The sequence below is a fragment of the Lepidochelys kempii genome, chromosome 26, assembly GCF_965140285.1.
Source record: "Lepidochelys kempii isolate rLepKem1 chromosome 26, rLepKem1.hap1, whole genome shotgun sequence".
Classification (NCBI taxonomy): Eukaryota; Metazoa; Chordata; order Testudines; family Cheloniidae; genus Lepidochelys; species Lepidochelys kempii.
Window position 1 is genome coordinate 14,426,582 of NC_136405.1, and position 15,115 is coordinate 14,441,696.

A 15,115-nucleotide genomic window follows, 5' to 3' on the forward strand; every position below is an offset into this window, starting at 1 on the left:
GGGTTACCCCAGTGCCGGCTGAAACGCAGCTGGGGCTGCAAAAAACGTTCAACCCATTTCAAAAAAACCAAGGGCAGGCGTCTGCATCTAGCCAGGCTCTGGGGCGCCCACAGCCAGAACTCCCCCGCCCTCACCTTGTCCGTGCAGCGCTTGATGTGCTCCGAAGTGAAGTGCGGCAGCTGCTTCAGGTAGGAGTCCTTCGACCACATGGCCTGGGTAACCATCTGGGCCAGCTCCATGGCCGCCAGGGCCGGGCTGAGCCAGCCGTTGCTCGACAGGACGTCCACGCAGGCCTGGATCAGGCGAATCGCCTGGGTGGGGAGAGAGTCGTCATGCCGGGGAACGGCGAGGAGTGCAGTACAGGGACACAGACAGCCGACAGCCTCCTCAGGGGAGACTTCAGCTAGCTCGGCCCTTCTGCGCAGGCCAGCCACGCCCCCAGTGAAGGAAGCGCCTCCCCCCAGGAAGGCAGGTAGTTATGGGCCTGACCGCTCAACTCAATCCTAAGCTCTGAAACAGCCCCACTGACACCCCCCCTCCCAAGCACTGTGGGCACGCGGGCACCGCCTGCCCCCGCACCTTGCTGAGGATCTCCTCCGTGTCGGACTGCAGCTCGGCGCTCAGCTGCATGCGGGACAGGTGTGCCTGCAGCAGCAGGTTGGTCTTGACGTGGGGGTCGTTGAACTTGGGGTTATTCAGTTTATGAGGGACTTTCTGCGCCAGCTGGGGAGAGAGAGAAGCTAAGTTGGCACTTTGGCCATTCGAAGTAGAGAGCCTGGCACGGCCAAGCAGAGCCTACATCCATCAGCCAGTGCTGTAACAGCTAGATCCAGCTTCCCTGGGCTGTATCCTACCGCTGAGAAGGCTACATAACCCACTGCACCTCACCCAGAGGAGCAGATCCCCAGAGACTCCCCAGAATACCCCAGCAACTAGTCCGGGAATGATCTAACCTAGTCGAAACAACACAGCAGCTCCAGATAACAGGGTCCGCATCAACGCAGACAGCTGCCCCTGGACGGTCTGGGACAGCCGGTTTGTTCAAGCGTCCGAGTGAGCGGCTAAGCACTGATCTAGGTCAGACCTAGAATCTAGGTTGCTATCCCCGAACCTTACGCCGGTGGGCATGGAGCCCGGCCCTCACCTGCCGCAGGAGGTTATCCTCATGGTGCCTGATGGGGATGTTCTCGTACTCAGCAGCGTTGGAGATTATTTCAATCAGCCCTCGCACCTTGGTCTTGGCATTCAGAGACATGCTGAAGAGCTCTAGGGAAGCCGAGGCAGGGAGAGGGGTCAGGGGGAGCCCAGCAGCGGGAGATGACTCCAGTGTCTGGGAACAGATCCAGCTGCTGCTGGGCTGGCTTAGAGGCACAGAATCAAGTGTCCCAAGAGCGGATCTTTCTTTGCAGCATTAGCAAGAGCACGGCCCGCCCCAGCTGTGACCCCGCCCACTAGGACGGGCGCACTGCAGGGCGAACAGGCCAACACCCCCCCCTTGCCACCAGGCCGATGGCTACACTGGAGGAGGCGAGCGTTCACTGCCCTCCCCTTCACGCCAGGAGCAGCAATCTGCGCGGCCTGGCTGCCCTCCCGGACGGGTCCCATACCGATGGTGGTGTAGTTAATGTAGTAATAGGCTGCGATCATCCCCAGGTTGAGGGGCGCCACGTCCATCTCGTCCTCGATGCTGATGCACTTGGACTGCTCCAGGTCACTGAGGGTCTGCTCCACCAACTCGGACAGGTGGTCGGACAGATGTCTGTGAGACACCCCTGCCGACACAAGAGGCAGATCAGATGAAGCAGCGCAGCGGAGGGGCTTCGCAATGCTTGGGGCACAGCCAGGCTGCCCCGCCCCCAGGGCCTAAGCCAGCCGGAGAGAACGGGTGAATGCTGGACATCGCCCCCCTACCCCCACCCCCACACGGTCGGTTCCCGCGATCCCACGCGGCTCACCCTGCAGGTTGTAGTAGTTGGGGTTCTGGGTCATCCTGCGGTACAGGAAGGTCCAGGTGAGGTAGTCCACGGCATCCTGCTTGTTCTCGATGGTCTTGGTGACAATCTCAGCATTGAAGTGGTCATGCATGCAGTGATCCAGGTGCGACTCCACCGGGAGGGGCTCGTACAGGAACTTCTTGAAGAAATCCTGCAACAGGGAGAAAGGAAGCAGACAAAGCAGGTGTGAAACTCAAGAGAAAGTGACCCCTTCCACTTTGGACAGATGCACCCCACCCAGGGGTGAAAGTAACTCGAAGGATTTACCAGTACACCGGTAAATTTCCGTCTCCAGCGGGACTACAGTGCACCTGTCCTAAGCCAGGGTGTCCATCGCACCCCGAAATGACAGCAGAGGTCTGGTTTGTAAAATGCTGGGGGAGCAGGGTGCCGTCGCAGGGCATGGTGTTTGCCCACTGCAGCATTTGAGCCAAGTTAGCCTGTTCCCAAGATGGAGATTTGGGCCAATCTGACCAGAGCTGGGATAGGAAATCCATGCCCGAGCCGGGAGGTACAAAACACCCCCACCCCCACCCCACGGGCGCCCCTCGCTTCACTCACCTTCTTGGATCCCTGGCACATAATAACGCAGCGCCCCTCATCATCCTGCAGGGGGCGATTGGCATGGCCCACCATCTGCAGCACGTCGTAGATGGGGTAATCCACATACCTGAGAGAAAGCAGAGAGTGTCCCAGCTGTGAGCCGGACACACCCCTGACCGCCAGGGCGGGGCGGGGCACCTTCAGGACAATGCCCTCATTCGCGAGCCACTCCCTCCTCCGCCCGGCTACTGCCGCAGGCACTGGGAGGTCTCCTCCCGCGTGTGCTCAGGGATACTCACGCATGAATCTTGCCGTTATAGTACTGAGTGTCCATGATGATCACCAGGTGAGCGGCTACGTTCATGCCCCAGCACAGGCTCCGAGAGGCTACCACCACCTGGACAGCGCCTGCGGGCGAGCAAGGAGCAGTCAGCAGAAAGCTGCAGGATGTTTCACAAACAAACCCTGGGCCTGGGGGATGCCAGCCATGCCAACGGAATGCCCATTGGGCATCGGGGACGGGGACTTGGCATGGGCCCTTCTCTCAGGCCCAGAGGCGGCCTGTGCACTGAGCAGCAGCCCCTCACTGTCCCCTGCAAGCAGCACGAGCCCCCCTGGGCCAGTGCTGCGTACAGAGCTCCGCCCAAGCCCGGCTGGCCAGCCCCACTTGGTCTGGGGGTAAAGCTGTCACTGGGCAATGGGTTACAAAGAGGAGGCAGTGGGACCCAGACTCCCAGAGCTCGGCCACTGAGGCTTTGGCAGGCCACCCCCTCCAGGCCTCCTTAGCCCCACTCCAGGGTGGGGACGTTAGCAACGTGTGGCAGCTCCCACCCCCGCTCGCTCCCGTTACCAGAGCCAAACAGCTGCTCCACCACGCGCCGTTCCATGGCTGTCAGCCCCTCGTGCAAGTAGCCAACACCATTGAGCAGCGTCTCCTTCAGGGTGCCGTCGCTCAGCTTGTCCAGATACGGCCCCAAGTCCTTCTCTGTGCAGTGCAGGAACCTGCGGGGAGGAACCATCAGGGCCCAGCGAAGAGCCCTGCCCGCCCCAGAACCGCCCCTGTGCGCTCCGAAGCGGCGCTCACACCCTGACAGCAAGTCCTCAGCCCCTTCAGTGGGATCAATGGCTAGAGCAGGCAGCAGGGCCTGGACTGCTGGTTCCCCTCCCCGTGCTCGGAGCTGCAGCCTTTAGAGCAGGGGACCAAGAGCCAGGACACCTGGGTCCTGGTGCTGGCTCAGCTACGACTATGGACCCACATTACATCATTTCACCACTATGCCTCAGTTTCCCTGTCGATACAGTGGGTGTAACGTAACACACCCTGGTGCCCGCCTCACAGGGTCTCAGTGCCTAGCTCTGCGACCCCTGGAGTTAGAGGACACACACACACGGGTCACTTAGCCCAGCCTGAAAGGCAGCCACCTCTGGGATGGAACACAGCGGCTTTCTAACAGCACACAGGAGTCTGACATGGAGCGGGAAGGTGAAGCTCTGTGGCTGAACATGCAGGTGGAGGCCAGGGGGAGAGTGGCTCTAAGAGGAATTGTCAGGCCAGTGGGACTGATTAACACACCCCTACAGGGCGGATCTCAGCACGTCCAGTGACCACACGTGATCAGCAGCTTACTTTGGTCTCATCCAGGGCACGTTCCCCTCGCCCCCCTGGGCTTCTCCACTGGGAAGGGTCAGAGAAGGGACGAGGGAGAAAACCCCAAATGCCCGTCCAGTCCTCCCCCCTGCCCCACACCCAGACCTAGTACCTCTGCCTCTGGACATCGGAGGCACAGGTGGTGAGGATGTCTATGGCCGTGAGGCGCGTCTGCTTGCGTGACGGGACAAAGACAATGACCGGCTTTTTGGGGGAGTGCTTCATGATGGCGTGATAGACCGGCTTGGCCATGGACAGCAGGCGGGTCTGTGTGTGGCTGATGTTGAAGCCCTGAGTAGAAGAGAGGAGCCAGCAGTGAATGGTGAAGCCCCCGACCAAAGCCCCAGGGTGGGGGGCTCCTCCCGGGTCCCTACCTGAATGTGCAGCTCCAGGGGCACGGGGCGCACGTTGGGGTGGAAGTTGAAGGTCGACGTGGCGCTGCAGCCCAGCCAGTGAGCGACATCCTTCGCGTTGGACAGCGAGGAGCTCAGGGCCACGATGCGGATGGGCCGCTCGATCTGGGAGGAGATGTAGCGCATCCGGGAACAGATCACCTCCAGCACGGGCTGCGGATGGACACGAGGGCAGGTTACAGGTGGGGGGATGGAGAGGAGAAGAGCCCGTCAGCCTGAGCCCTCTCCCCAGCCCCTGCACCAAGCAGCCACTCAGCGATGACCATCAAGGCTGCAGAAGGGCAGCAGGCCAGCACCTCTGCTGTCCCGGGCTCCCATGGCCTCTGTGGAGAGCCCCACCTCCTTCTCAGCTCCGAGCCAGCTGCAGGACTTCCAGCGGGGAGGGCCATCCATCCCCCCACCTCCAGACCCGATCTTGCCCCCCACTTGACCCTGTAGCTGCTGGCCTTTAAGTGCCAGGGGTACGCTCCCAGCAGGACTGCAGTCCAGGGGGCAGCCCTGGAATAGCTTTTTGCCCCAGGTACATCATGCAGCAGGAACGAGATTAGCCACCCTGGTGGTCTAGCTCCCCCCGACCCCTTTCCCTGGGCACTGCTTTGGGCTGAGGTAAAGGAGCCAGCGGGCCTCCCCCACCGCGCCAAGGCAGCCCAGCCCCCTCGGCCTCCTACCCCATTCTCGCCCCCGATGAGGTGCACTTCGTCCACGATGAAGAGGTTGACATTCTGGACGTTCTTGCGTTGCTTCCAGCGCCGGGACAGGATGTCCCACTTCTCGGGGGTGCTGACGATGATGTTGCCCTTGCCCAGCAGCTTGAGATCTGTGCTGGTCTCCCCCGTCAACAAGACCACTTTCTTACTGAGCCGCTCCTGGAACTTCTCGTACCAGTCGAGGAAGACCTGCCAGGGCACAGCAGGTACTGCCGTTAACCCTGGGCCAGAGCTCTTGGCTGGGATTGCCCTGGAGTTTCCTTGTACTCCCCGGGTCACAGGGACATTTGCGGGGAAGCAGGGAGGGGGCAAGACAGCAGAGTACAAGCAGGGAAATTAAGTTGTCATGGGATAAGAGGAAAGATCCTGTCATGGATTGAGAACTGGTTAAAAGACAGGGAACAAAGGGTAGGAATGAATGGTACATTTTCAGAATGGAGAGGGGTAACTAGTGGTGTTCCCCAAAGGTCAGTCCTAGGACCAAACCTGTTCAACCCATTCATAAATGATCTGGAGAAAGGGGTAAACAGCGAGGTGGCAAAGTTTGCAGATGATACTAAACTGTTCAAGATAATTAAGACCAAAGCAGACCGTGAAGAACTTCAAAAAGATCTCACAAAACTAAGTGATTGGGCAACGAAATGGCAAAAGACATTTAATGTGGATAAATGTACAGTAATGCACAATGGAAAAAATAACCCCAACTATACATACAGAATGATGGGGGCTAATTTAGCTACAACTAATCAGGAGAAAGATCTTGGCGTCATCGTGGATAGTTCTCTGAAGACGTCCGCACAGTGTGTGGCGGCAGTCAAAAAAGCAAACGGGATGTTAGGAATCGTTAAAAAAGGGCTAGAGAATAAGACGGAGAATATCTTATTGCCCTTATATAAATCCATGGTACGCCCACAGCTTGAATACTGCGTGCAGATGTGGTCCCCTCATCTCAAAAAAGATATACTGGCATCAGAAAAGGGCAACTAAAATGATTAGGGGTTTTGAAGGGGTCCCACATGAGGAGAGATTAAAGAGGCTAGGACTTTTCAGCTTGGAAAAGAGGAGACTAAGGGTGACACGATCGAGGTCTATCAAATCATGAGTGGTGTGGAGAAAGTGAATAAGGAAAAGTTATTTATTTGTTCCCATAATATTATGGGGCCACCAAATGAAATTAATGTGTAGCAGATTTAAAACAAATAAAAGGAAATTCTTCTTCACTCAGCGCACAGTCAACCTGTGGAACTCCTTGCCTGAGGAGGTTGTCAAGGCTAGGACTATAATAGGGTTTAAAAGAGAACTGGATAAATTCATGGAGGTTAAGTCCATTAATGGCTATTAGCCAGGATGGGTAAGGAATGGTGTCCCTAGCCTCTGTTTGTCAGAGGGTGGAGATGGATGGCAGGAGAGAGATCACTTGATCATTACCTGTTAGGTTCACTCCCTCTGGGGCACCTGTCATTGGCCACTGTCGGTAGACAGGATACTGGGCTGGATGGACCTTTGGTCTGACCCAGTATGGCCGTTCTTATGAACAGAGAGACAGAGACCCCACACACCACCTCCTGAGGACCTGGGAGTTCCCAGCACACGGGCTGGAGGAGGAATCCAACCCACGCCCAGGAGACAGGGCCGTGGGGACTCACCTGCTCAGCAAGGGCCTCCATGGGGGTGATATAGACACAACGCCCCTCCGAGTTCTGCAGCAGCATCCTTAGGATGGCGAACTCGGCACAGATGGTCTTTCCGCTCCCTGTGGGGGCGCCCACGAACACATTGTCGTCGCTGTTATAGACGGTGTTAAACACTGGAAAGAGACAGAACACTTGGTTACCCCAGGTAGCCAAATTGCCGCAGTACCATTGAGCCAAAGCCAACGCCAGCCACACTGCCTGGAGGAGGTCTGGGGATTTCAACCCAGTGCAGCTAGGACAAGGTTCCCATTACCCTGGCCTCCTTGCTGGCAGGCCAAAGCCCTGGCAGACAGACTCGCACCATCACCCCAGAGGAGGCCCCTCCAGGCCAAGGCACGCTAGTAGGGCAGTACTTCTAAACACCTAACAGGAATTCCTCACAGGAGGAGCATTACAATGCAGACTCTTTCCAGGTTGACTTGGCAGGCACTGGGAAGCATTTTAAGATCAGAACACAGGCTCTCTCCTAAACAGGACAACACTAGTTGCTTCAGAAGAAGGTGTAAGGATCTCCGCCACCAGGCAGATGTGGGGTAATCTGCCCCCATGGGTATATTATGGAATGGAGAGAGGTAAATAGTGGTGTCCCCCAGGGGTCTGTACAGGGACCAGTCCTATTCAACATATTCATAAATGATCTGGAAAAAGGGGTAGACAGTGAGGTGGAGATGACACAAAACTACTCAAGATAGTTAAGGCCCAGGCAGACTGCGAAGAGCTACACAAGGATCTCTCAAAACTGGGTGACTGGGCAACAAAATGGCAGAAGAAATTCAATGCTGATAAATGCAAAGTAATGCACAATGGAAAACATCATCCCAATTATACATACAAAATGATAGGGTCTAAATTAGCCATTGCCACGCAAGAAAGAGATCTTGGAGTCCTTGTGGGTAGCTCTTCAAAAACATCCACTCAATGTGAAGCAGCCGTCAAAAAACGTAACAGAATGTTGGGAATCGTTAGGCAAGGGATAGATAAGACAGAAAATATAAAAATCCATGTGTTGTGAGAGGTTTGGCTGCGTGTGTGTTCTCCCTTTGTGCTGCCCCAGCTCTGCGCAGACAGCCTTAAGCGAACCGCCCAATGACCACAGGATCCATTAAGGGACAAAGGCGCCAGGCCAGGTTTATTGTTGACAAAGCACGGTAATAGGCCCTGGAAGACTTTATGAGGATACTAAGACATGTATGCCCGTGACAATGGACACGGCTCAGTGAATGGCGGGACTTTCCATTCCTCACTCGGCTGGACAAAGATACTCCCTGAGATACATCTTTATACCCTGATACAAACAAGTTAGTGCTGCCCCCTGACATAGTTAGTTACTGCCGCCTGATGTGGCTAGTTATTACCCGTCTCCTTGAACATGTTGGTTTGACTAAAACATCTTTATTGCGTACTGTCATCCTGACCTTATCTTTAGGCAATGTTCCTGTTATCTTTGGGGAATGTTTTTGTACCGTCCTTGATATCGGGATGTTCTGGTACCATTTGATACCGGGCGGTGTTTGCATGCGTGCTCTGTGCCCAGCACGTCTTAGGAATATGTCTTTCTGCAAGATCAGCCCTGTGCTTGCCAGAGTCTGTGAACTTGCTCGCAGGCAGAGCCTGACTCTTGCTAACTTTGCTTTATATCAGCAGAGACTGCCCACTGCTCTAGCTCAAGCCTCTGACACAAGGGCTTGTAGCTTAGATTCTCTCCCTGCTCCACCATAGGACGCCCACATCTTGAATAGTGCATGCAGATGTGGTTGCCCCACCTCAAAAAAGGACATATTGGAACTGGAAAAGGTTCAGAAAAGGGCAACAAAACTGATTAGGGGGATGGAACAGGTTCCGTATGAGGAGAGATTAACCAGACTGGGACTAAGGGGGGTTATGACAGAGCTCTAGAACATCATGACTGGTGTGGAGAAAGTATATAAGGAGGTGTTATTTACTCCACATAACACAAGAACTAGGGGTCACCAAATGACAATAGGCAGCAGGTTTAAAACAAACAAAAGGAAGTATTTCTTCACACAACACGGTCAACCTGTGGAACTCATTGCTAGAGGATGTTGTGAACACCAAGACTGTAACAGAGTTCAAAAAAGAACTAGGTAAATTCATGGCGGATGGGTCCATCAACAGCTATTAGCCAGGATGGGCAGGGATGGGGTCCCTAGCCTCTGTTTGTCAGAAGCTGGGAATGGGTGACAGGGGATGGATCACTTGATGATTCCCTGTTCTGTTCATTCCCTCTGGGGCACCTGGCATTGGTCACCGTCAGACGACAGGACACTGGGCGAGATGGACCTTTGGTCTCACCCAGTACGGCCGTTCTCATGTTCTTATCCCCACCGCAGTCGTTAGAGGCTGAAACAATCCCTCCCACTACTGCCCGGAGCATTAGCTACTGTAGCTCCGGACATCCCTGTTACCCAGGTGCAGCATTTGGGAAGTGAAAAGTACGGTCTTGGCCTTTGATTATCACAGTGGGGCCTCTGTCAAGCCTTTCTGGCAAACCAAGGTTGTTCAGACCCCAGCAGCCTGCTCTTTCCCAAGGCACAGGGCAGGGAGAGAAGGCAGGATATCTAATGTGGAGGATCATTCACCCCCACCCCATGGAGCGGAGCCACCTGCTTCTCAGCAACCCAGGGAGCAGTGTGGGGTGGGAGCTGTACCCACCTTGGGTCTGGATGGGGTTGAAGAAGGGGAACTTGTCCTGGTAGAGGCTCTCAAAGGCACTGTTACGCAGAGCGGACACGGGCAGCGGCTGCAGGTCCAGGAGCTCTGTGGGCGGGGGGTATTTCTCGGGGAGAATCAGGTGCCTGAAGGACACAGGCAGCTGCGTCTCACAGGCTGGAAAGGAAAGAGAATCAGAACAGTTTGTACAGAGAATCAGCCATAGCGGTGTCAGACATACCGGAGAGTCTGAGCACCCAGGAGCCATGGGGTAGGGGCCAGGGACTGTCGGGGATCACTGCAGCAATGGGAGATCCTCAGAAAGTGCCCGGGTGTTGCAATGCCTTGCTAGCAAGGGGAAATACCAGCTTCCAGCACTGAACTTCTCCCACAAAGCAAATACATCTGCTTCAAACTGGGAGGGGTGATCACCTGCCCATTCCTCCCCTGTCCCCCACGACAAGCTATCCTTTGCTACAGACTGATCTCAGCTGCCACTCACACCAGCAAATCACCACCACTGTCCAACCTGGGCCTGACTCTCTCTCCTCCCACAATGCACAGCAGCAGGTCTCCCCAGCCAGTGACTGAGGCAGGTATCTGCTCTGTCCCAAGGGCATGAGCCAGCGTTGGTTTTGCTGCTTGCTCACAGCTCCAGGCGTCCCACCCGTTCCACGTGCAGTTCAGTGGGCCTTGGGGGAAGGTTCAAATTCCCTTATAAAAAGATCCTTCCAGAGGCCACCTGCCCCCACTGCTTGGCTGGCAAAGCATCTCCCCCACTGCAGCTTGGGCAAGGCTCTGCTCCAGCACCTCCGAGCCCCTGCAATACAGCACAAAGACACCCCAGCCTGGCGGGCAGGTGGAGACTCACAGAGCCAACGGTCTGAGACCACCCGGATGAAGTACTGCGGGGGCAGCGGCTCGAATACCGGCACGAAGAAGGTGATGAGATGCTCGTCCTGGGCATACTTGGCTTTCAGCAGGAAGTACTCGTGGTGCAGAATCACTTCACTGTCCACATCCTCCACCAGGATCCAGAAGGCTTCAGACGAGCCGTGCACCTGGACAAGACAGCAGCAAGCTTTGCAGCACAGAACCCAGATCTCGCCCGTTCTGACCCGCCCTGCGCTGGGGAGGCCAGCCACAGACAAGCTTTGCCACACATGCCCCTGCCCACACACCCGCAGCTAGAGCTCTTCCAGAGCAACATTGCTCCCCAGGTGCCGTCCCACCGCACACCTGGATGTTCACAGATTCCCAGGCCAGAAGGGACCATTGTGCTCTGCCAGTCTGAGCCTCTGGATAGCACAGGCCAGAGACCGGCCCCACAATTCCCAAAGCAGAGCCGTATTAAATCTTCCTTCCCCAGGTAGGGACTTATCGGCTGTGATGAAGTCACCCCTTAACCTTCTCTCCAGCTAAATGGATGGTTTTCCAATCTGCCATCAAGCTGCCGCCCTCCCTGTGACCTGGTCAGCCAGGACTGCGTGTCTCTGGGGGCATCTCTCACCTTCTCATCCCACTGGAAGTCCGGGGTGATGGTCAGCTCCACTTTCAGGGTGGACCTGGTGATAGGCTGGAGATGGACAGACAGCTCCAGCTTTGGGAACAGATGAACGTACTTGTGGATCGTCTTGCCCATCTTCGGCATCCGAATGAGCTCCCCTGTAATGCAGGACACAAATGTTACGGGCAGCCCTGGGGGGAAGAGAACAGGCAAGCAGATGGACCCACAAGCTCAGTGCTTCTCCAATTCAAGGGCATCCTCAAGGAGAAGCAGCTGTTTCACATCGGGAGCATCGTGATCCGAGGGCACCCGTTCCCACAGCAATGCCCTCAGGCCAAACCCATTCCCTGGATGTTATATGTATTGTGGTAGCACCAATGGGGCCTCATCCAGCCCCCAATGTGCTAGGCACTGTACAAACAAAAGGCTGTTCGGTGCCCTGAGGAGCTTTACAGTCGATGTATAAGATCCAGCAACAAGTGCATCCATCTGGTCCCAGGGAAAGGCTAAGGACACAGAAGCCTGGCAATGACCTAACAGAGACAGAACCTAGGGGTAGGTTGTAGTAGAAAGAAGGCCTGAGACGTAAGGTCTTGTATCAAAGGCCTGAGCTAAAGTAGGGGTCAAAGCTTAGCTGCTCTAAAGCAAAGTTAAGTTGTGAGCAAGAGGCAGGTCCTGCTCACAGAATCTGGCAAGCACAGGGCTGCTATTGCAGAAACACCCATTCCCGAGCAGTGCTAGGTACAAGAAGCCACACGCAAACACATTCCAAAAGGGGGGTACCAGAACACCCCGATACTAACACATTCCCCTGAGATAACAGGAACATGCTAACCTATCTTAAAGGTTAGGTCAGGATGACAGCATGAAGGACAGAGCTGTTCTGAGTAAACCAACAGGTACAAGGTGATGGGTGGCACTCAGATACGCCAGAGAGGCGGTACGGAACTGGTTTGTCTCGGCGTATAAAGCAGGGTCTCACAAGGAGTGTCTTCGGCCAGCCGAGGGGATAGTGGAAAGTCCCGCTAACTGTGCTGTGTCCACTGTCAGGGGAATACACGCACTGAAGTATAAGGCCCCAATGCTGAGCTTCGTCGATAATCAACCTGTCCAAGTTCCTTCCCTACGAACGGAGTCTGCGCTTACTGGGCAGTGTAACTGAGCCTGCTGTCTGGCCGGAGAGAACACACCCGCAGCCAACATCTGACCACACGGGTGACCTGGGAAGTAGGCGAGCTGCCCTCTGTCACACTCCCCTGACATCCTTTGCTCTGGGAGGATATGGAGCTGGCAAGCAAAAGCCACCCTCCCACTGCCTTCTCCAGAGCTGCCCTGCCCGTGGGGAAAAGCAAAGGGAGAGCGATGAAAGCGGTGAGTGGCTCGAATGCAGGGACCCCCTTGGTACAGACGCCCCCCTTCCCATACCGATTTCATTGTGGTTCAGGTCATAGAGACGTTCAAATGGGAAGTTCTTCTTCTCGATTTTCTTCACCACCTCCTCAGGCAGTTTCCTGAACTGGCGCAGGGGACACATGGACTGCCACCTATGGGGGCGAGCGGGGCGCCGGAGTTAGCAAGGGGATAGCCAGCGCCATCGGGATAGGCGTGCGCGTACGTCCCCCCACCGGGAAAGACGCCAGCCGTTTCAACTGTGCCATTACAAGCACCCATACCCCACCACAGCTCATGTTTCCCCCCTACTCGGGTACGGCCGTCATTCCCATGAGCCCAGAGACTGTGCTCCTCCATTCCCTACAATCAGAGCCCCCCGACAGCACGTCCACATTCATGGGACGCGGAATTCAGGCTCCAAGAGCCCCGGGATACGACACACTAGACACCACTTTCTCTGGCTGAGAGACAATCTCTGCAGGTGCATCCATGCCAACTGCACAGAGGGCAGCCGGCATCCAGGCTGTCCCAGGAATTAAGGTTACTCTCTCGTCCCTCATCACTCGCTGGTCTGTAGAGAACTCAGTATGGTTCCCGTCAATGTTCCTGCACTCACGATCCTCCCACTTGCCACCAGCCTCTCTGGTCAGAGCACCGGGAGGTCAGCGGTGCCCCCAGGGCAGATCAGACACCTGGCCTGGTTACAGGCGGTAAGCCTGCGGCACGTCAGAAATCAGAGCGCCACGGAGCCGTCACTTACATCCGCTTGTCAATCATCTTGCAGAGGTTCAGAGTCTTGTCGGTGAGCTGTGCCCAGCCCCGGTTCAGGACAATCTCAAAGATCGCACGCATCAGCCGCCCAGCAGACTGCCAGGGACACAAGAAAGCTGTCAGAGTCCTGGGGATCAGTGTGCTTAACAGCCACTGGGGGACCAGGCTTTGGGGATTTCCAGTTCACAACTAACTGCCCTGCTCCTACCCCAATCTGAGAAACGGCTCCTCCTGCCCACCAACTCCACCATCCAGCCACACGACCGGCAATCCTTGGGCCATCTATAGCCAGCAACTTGGTATGTGTTAAGGTTACTTAATCTGTCAATATTTCAGATTCAAGATCTGTTGCAGAGTTAAGACCTGGAGGTCGCGTCTCTCCAAAATAAATTAGCTTTCGCCTGCAGTAATTTTCATGTATTCATTTATTAATGAGCAGAGCATGGCGAGTTCGAAGAGGGCCACCACCCAGCTGACAGGAATTAGCCCCCCTTACAAATTCACAGCCCTCTTAACCATCAAAGCAATTAACCCTCCCAGCCCCCGAGGAGCAGGCATTATCCCCACCTTGCAAATAAGGGCACTGGGGCAGAGAGAGGGTCATTCCGAGACAGTGGCCGATTATCTACCCACGGAAGTTCCTACTCACCTGGGTGACGTACACCATGTCTGCCATCAGAGCAAACCCTTCCAGCTTCAGCTGGGAGATAAAGGCCTGCAGGAGCACATTGATCTACAGACGGCAAGAACAGGAGTTAGAGCAAAGCCTTAACGGGGTATCAGCTGAGAGCCTCCCATCTTTGGGGAAGAGGGGTGGGAGGGAAGGAAGAGCTCCTAGCTGGTCAGGGCTCGCAACAGTACTGGGGGAGTTACTGAGTTCCTTCCCACCCCCCAGTGCAGGAAAGTAGTCCAGCCTGACCCAATCAGCCCAATCATTCTTGAAGCATCTGTCTGTGTGTGGCTCTGTTTTCAAGCAACCCATGCTCCTGTCCAGGACACTGCACAAAGGGAAGGGAGGCAGGGCAACAGGATCAAACATTCCCTAAACCACAGAACAGAAGCAGGGAGTGGTTCAGTGCCACAGTGCTCTCCTCTCACACAGAGCCAAGGAGGGCGGGCAGAGGGGCGGCTCACCTTGGCACTGGGCTCCTCAATGCTCTCCTTCACTGGAATTGGGACTCGCTCCAGCAGCTTCTGGAGCTCCAGCTTCTCTTCCTGCAGGGAGAGAAGGGGTGGGAGGTGAAGCCAGCTTGGGTTATCGCATACAATCCCTCTGAACCAGGGAAACAACAACCTGGCACTCCTCCAGGGTACAGGAGAGAAGATCCTGGGAGCACCTCTCCTGCATCAGCATGCACCCTCCCGGCCAGCCCCCGAGCCATACCTCCCGCACAGTGATGTTCTTGAACTCAGAGGACAGGGAGAAGACCCGGAAAAGCTCGATTTCACTCAAGGTGGGCTTCAGGAGCTGGTTGTAGGTTTGCACAGTCTCGTTGGTGATGTAGTAGTGGCTGGCAATGCGGCCCAGCTCAGTCACCTGGAGGAGGGAGGGAGGGAGGAAGGAGTAACTCCAGTTTGTGGTGGTGGAGTGAGACCCTCTGGCTGATCAGGGGGCTGAGCCAGGCAGAAAGGAGCGGCCTGGAGCTCGCTGGAAGATGCGTAATGAAGCTGGCAAGCACAAAGGCTCCTGACATGTGGAGCAGAGTCCCTGAGGAGCCAGGAATCCATCAGGGAGAACATTAATCTTGTCAGGGACACAGATCCCTCCCTCAGCCC

The 15,115-nt window shown here is 55.8% G+C and overlaps 1 protein-coding gene across 1 annotated transcript in view; it reads right to left on the reverse strand.

Annotated features, from left to right (window-relative positions):
- Positions 1-15,115, reverse strand: part of SNRNP200 (small nuclear ribonucleoprotein U5 subunit 200) — a 38,218-nt gene that overhangs the window by 2,103 nt on the left and 21,000 nt on the right. The window contains exons 22-41 of the mRNA XM_073325223.2: positions 14,724-14,876; positions 14,474-14,554; positions 13,989-14,072; positions 13,329-13,435; positions 12,602-12,720; positions 11,180-11,334; positions 10,541-10,730; positions 9,673-9,846; positions 6,952-7,112; positions 5,267-5,494; positions 4,560-4,751; positions 4,298-4,476; positions 3,388-3,539; positions 2,837-2,945; positions 2,556-2,664; positions 1,956-2,145; positions 1,608-1,772; positions 1,145-1,266; positions 580-723; positions 135-311 (exon numbers count right to left, since the gene is read on the reverse strand). Coding sequence (XP_073181324.1) covers positions 135-311; positions 580-723; positions 1,145-1,266; positions 1,608-1,772; positions 1,956-2,145; positions 2,556-2,664; positions 2,837-2,945; positions 3,388-3,539; positions 4,298-4,476; positions 4,560-4,751; positions 5,267-5,494; positions 6,952-7,112; positions 9,673-9,846; positions 10,541-10,730; positions 11,180-11,334; positions 12,602-12,720; positions 13,329-13,435; positions 13,989-14,072; positions 14,474-14,554; positions 14,724-14,876 — 2,991 coding nt within the window. The remainder of the gene's footprint in view (positions 1-134; positions 312-579; positions 724-1,144; positions 1,267-1,607; positions 1,773-1,955; positions 2,146-2,555; positions 2,665-2,836; positions 2,946-3,387; positions 3,540-4,297; positions 4,477-4,559; positions 4,752-5,266; positions 5,495-6,951; positions 7,113-9,672; positions 9,847-10,540; positions 10,731-11,179; positions 11,335-12,601; positions 12,721-13,328; positions 13,436-13,988; positions 14,073-14,473; positions 14,555-14,723; positions 14,877-15,115) is intronic.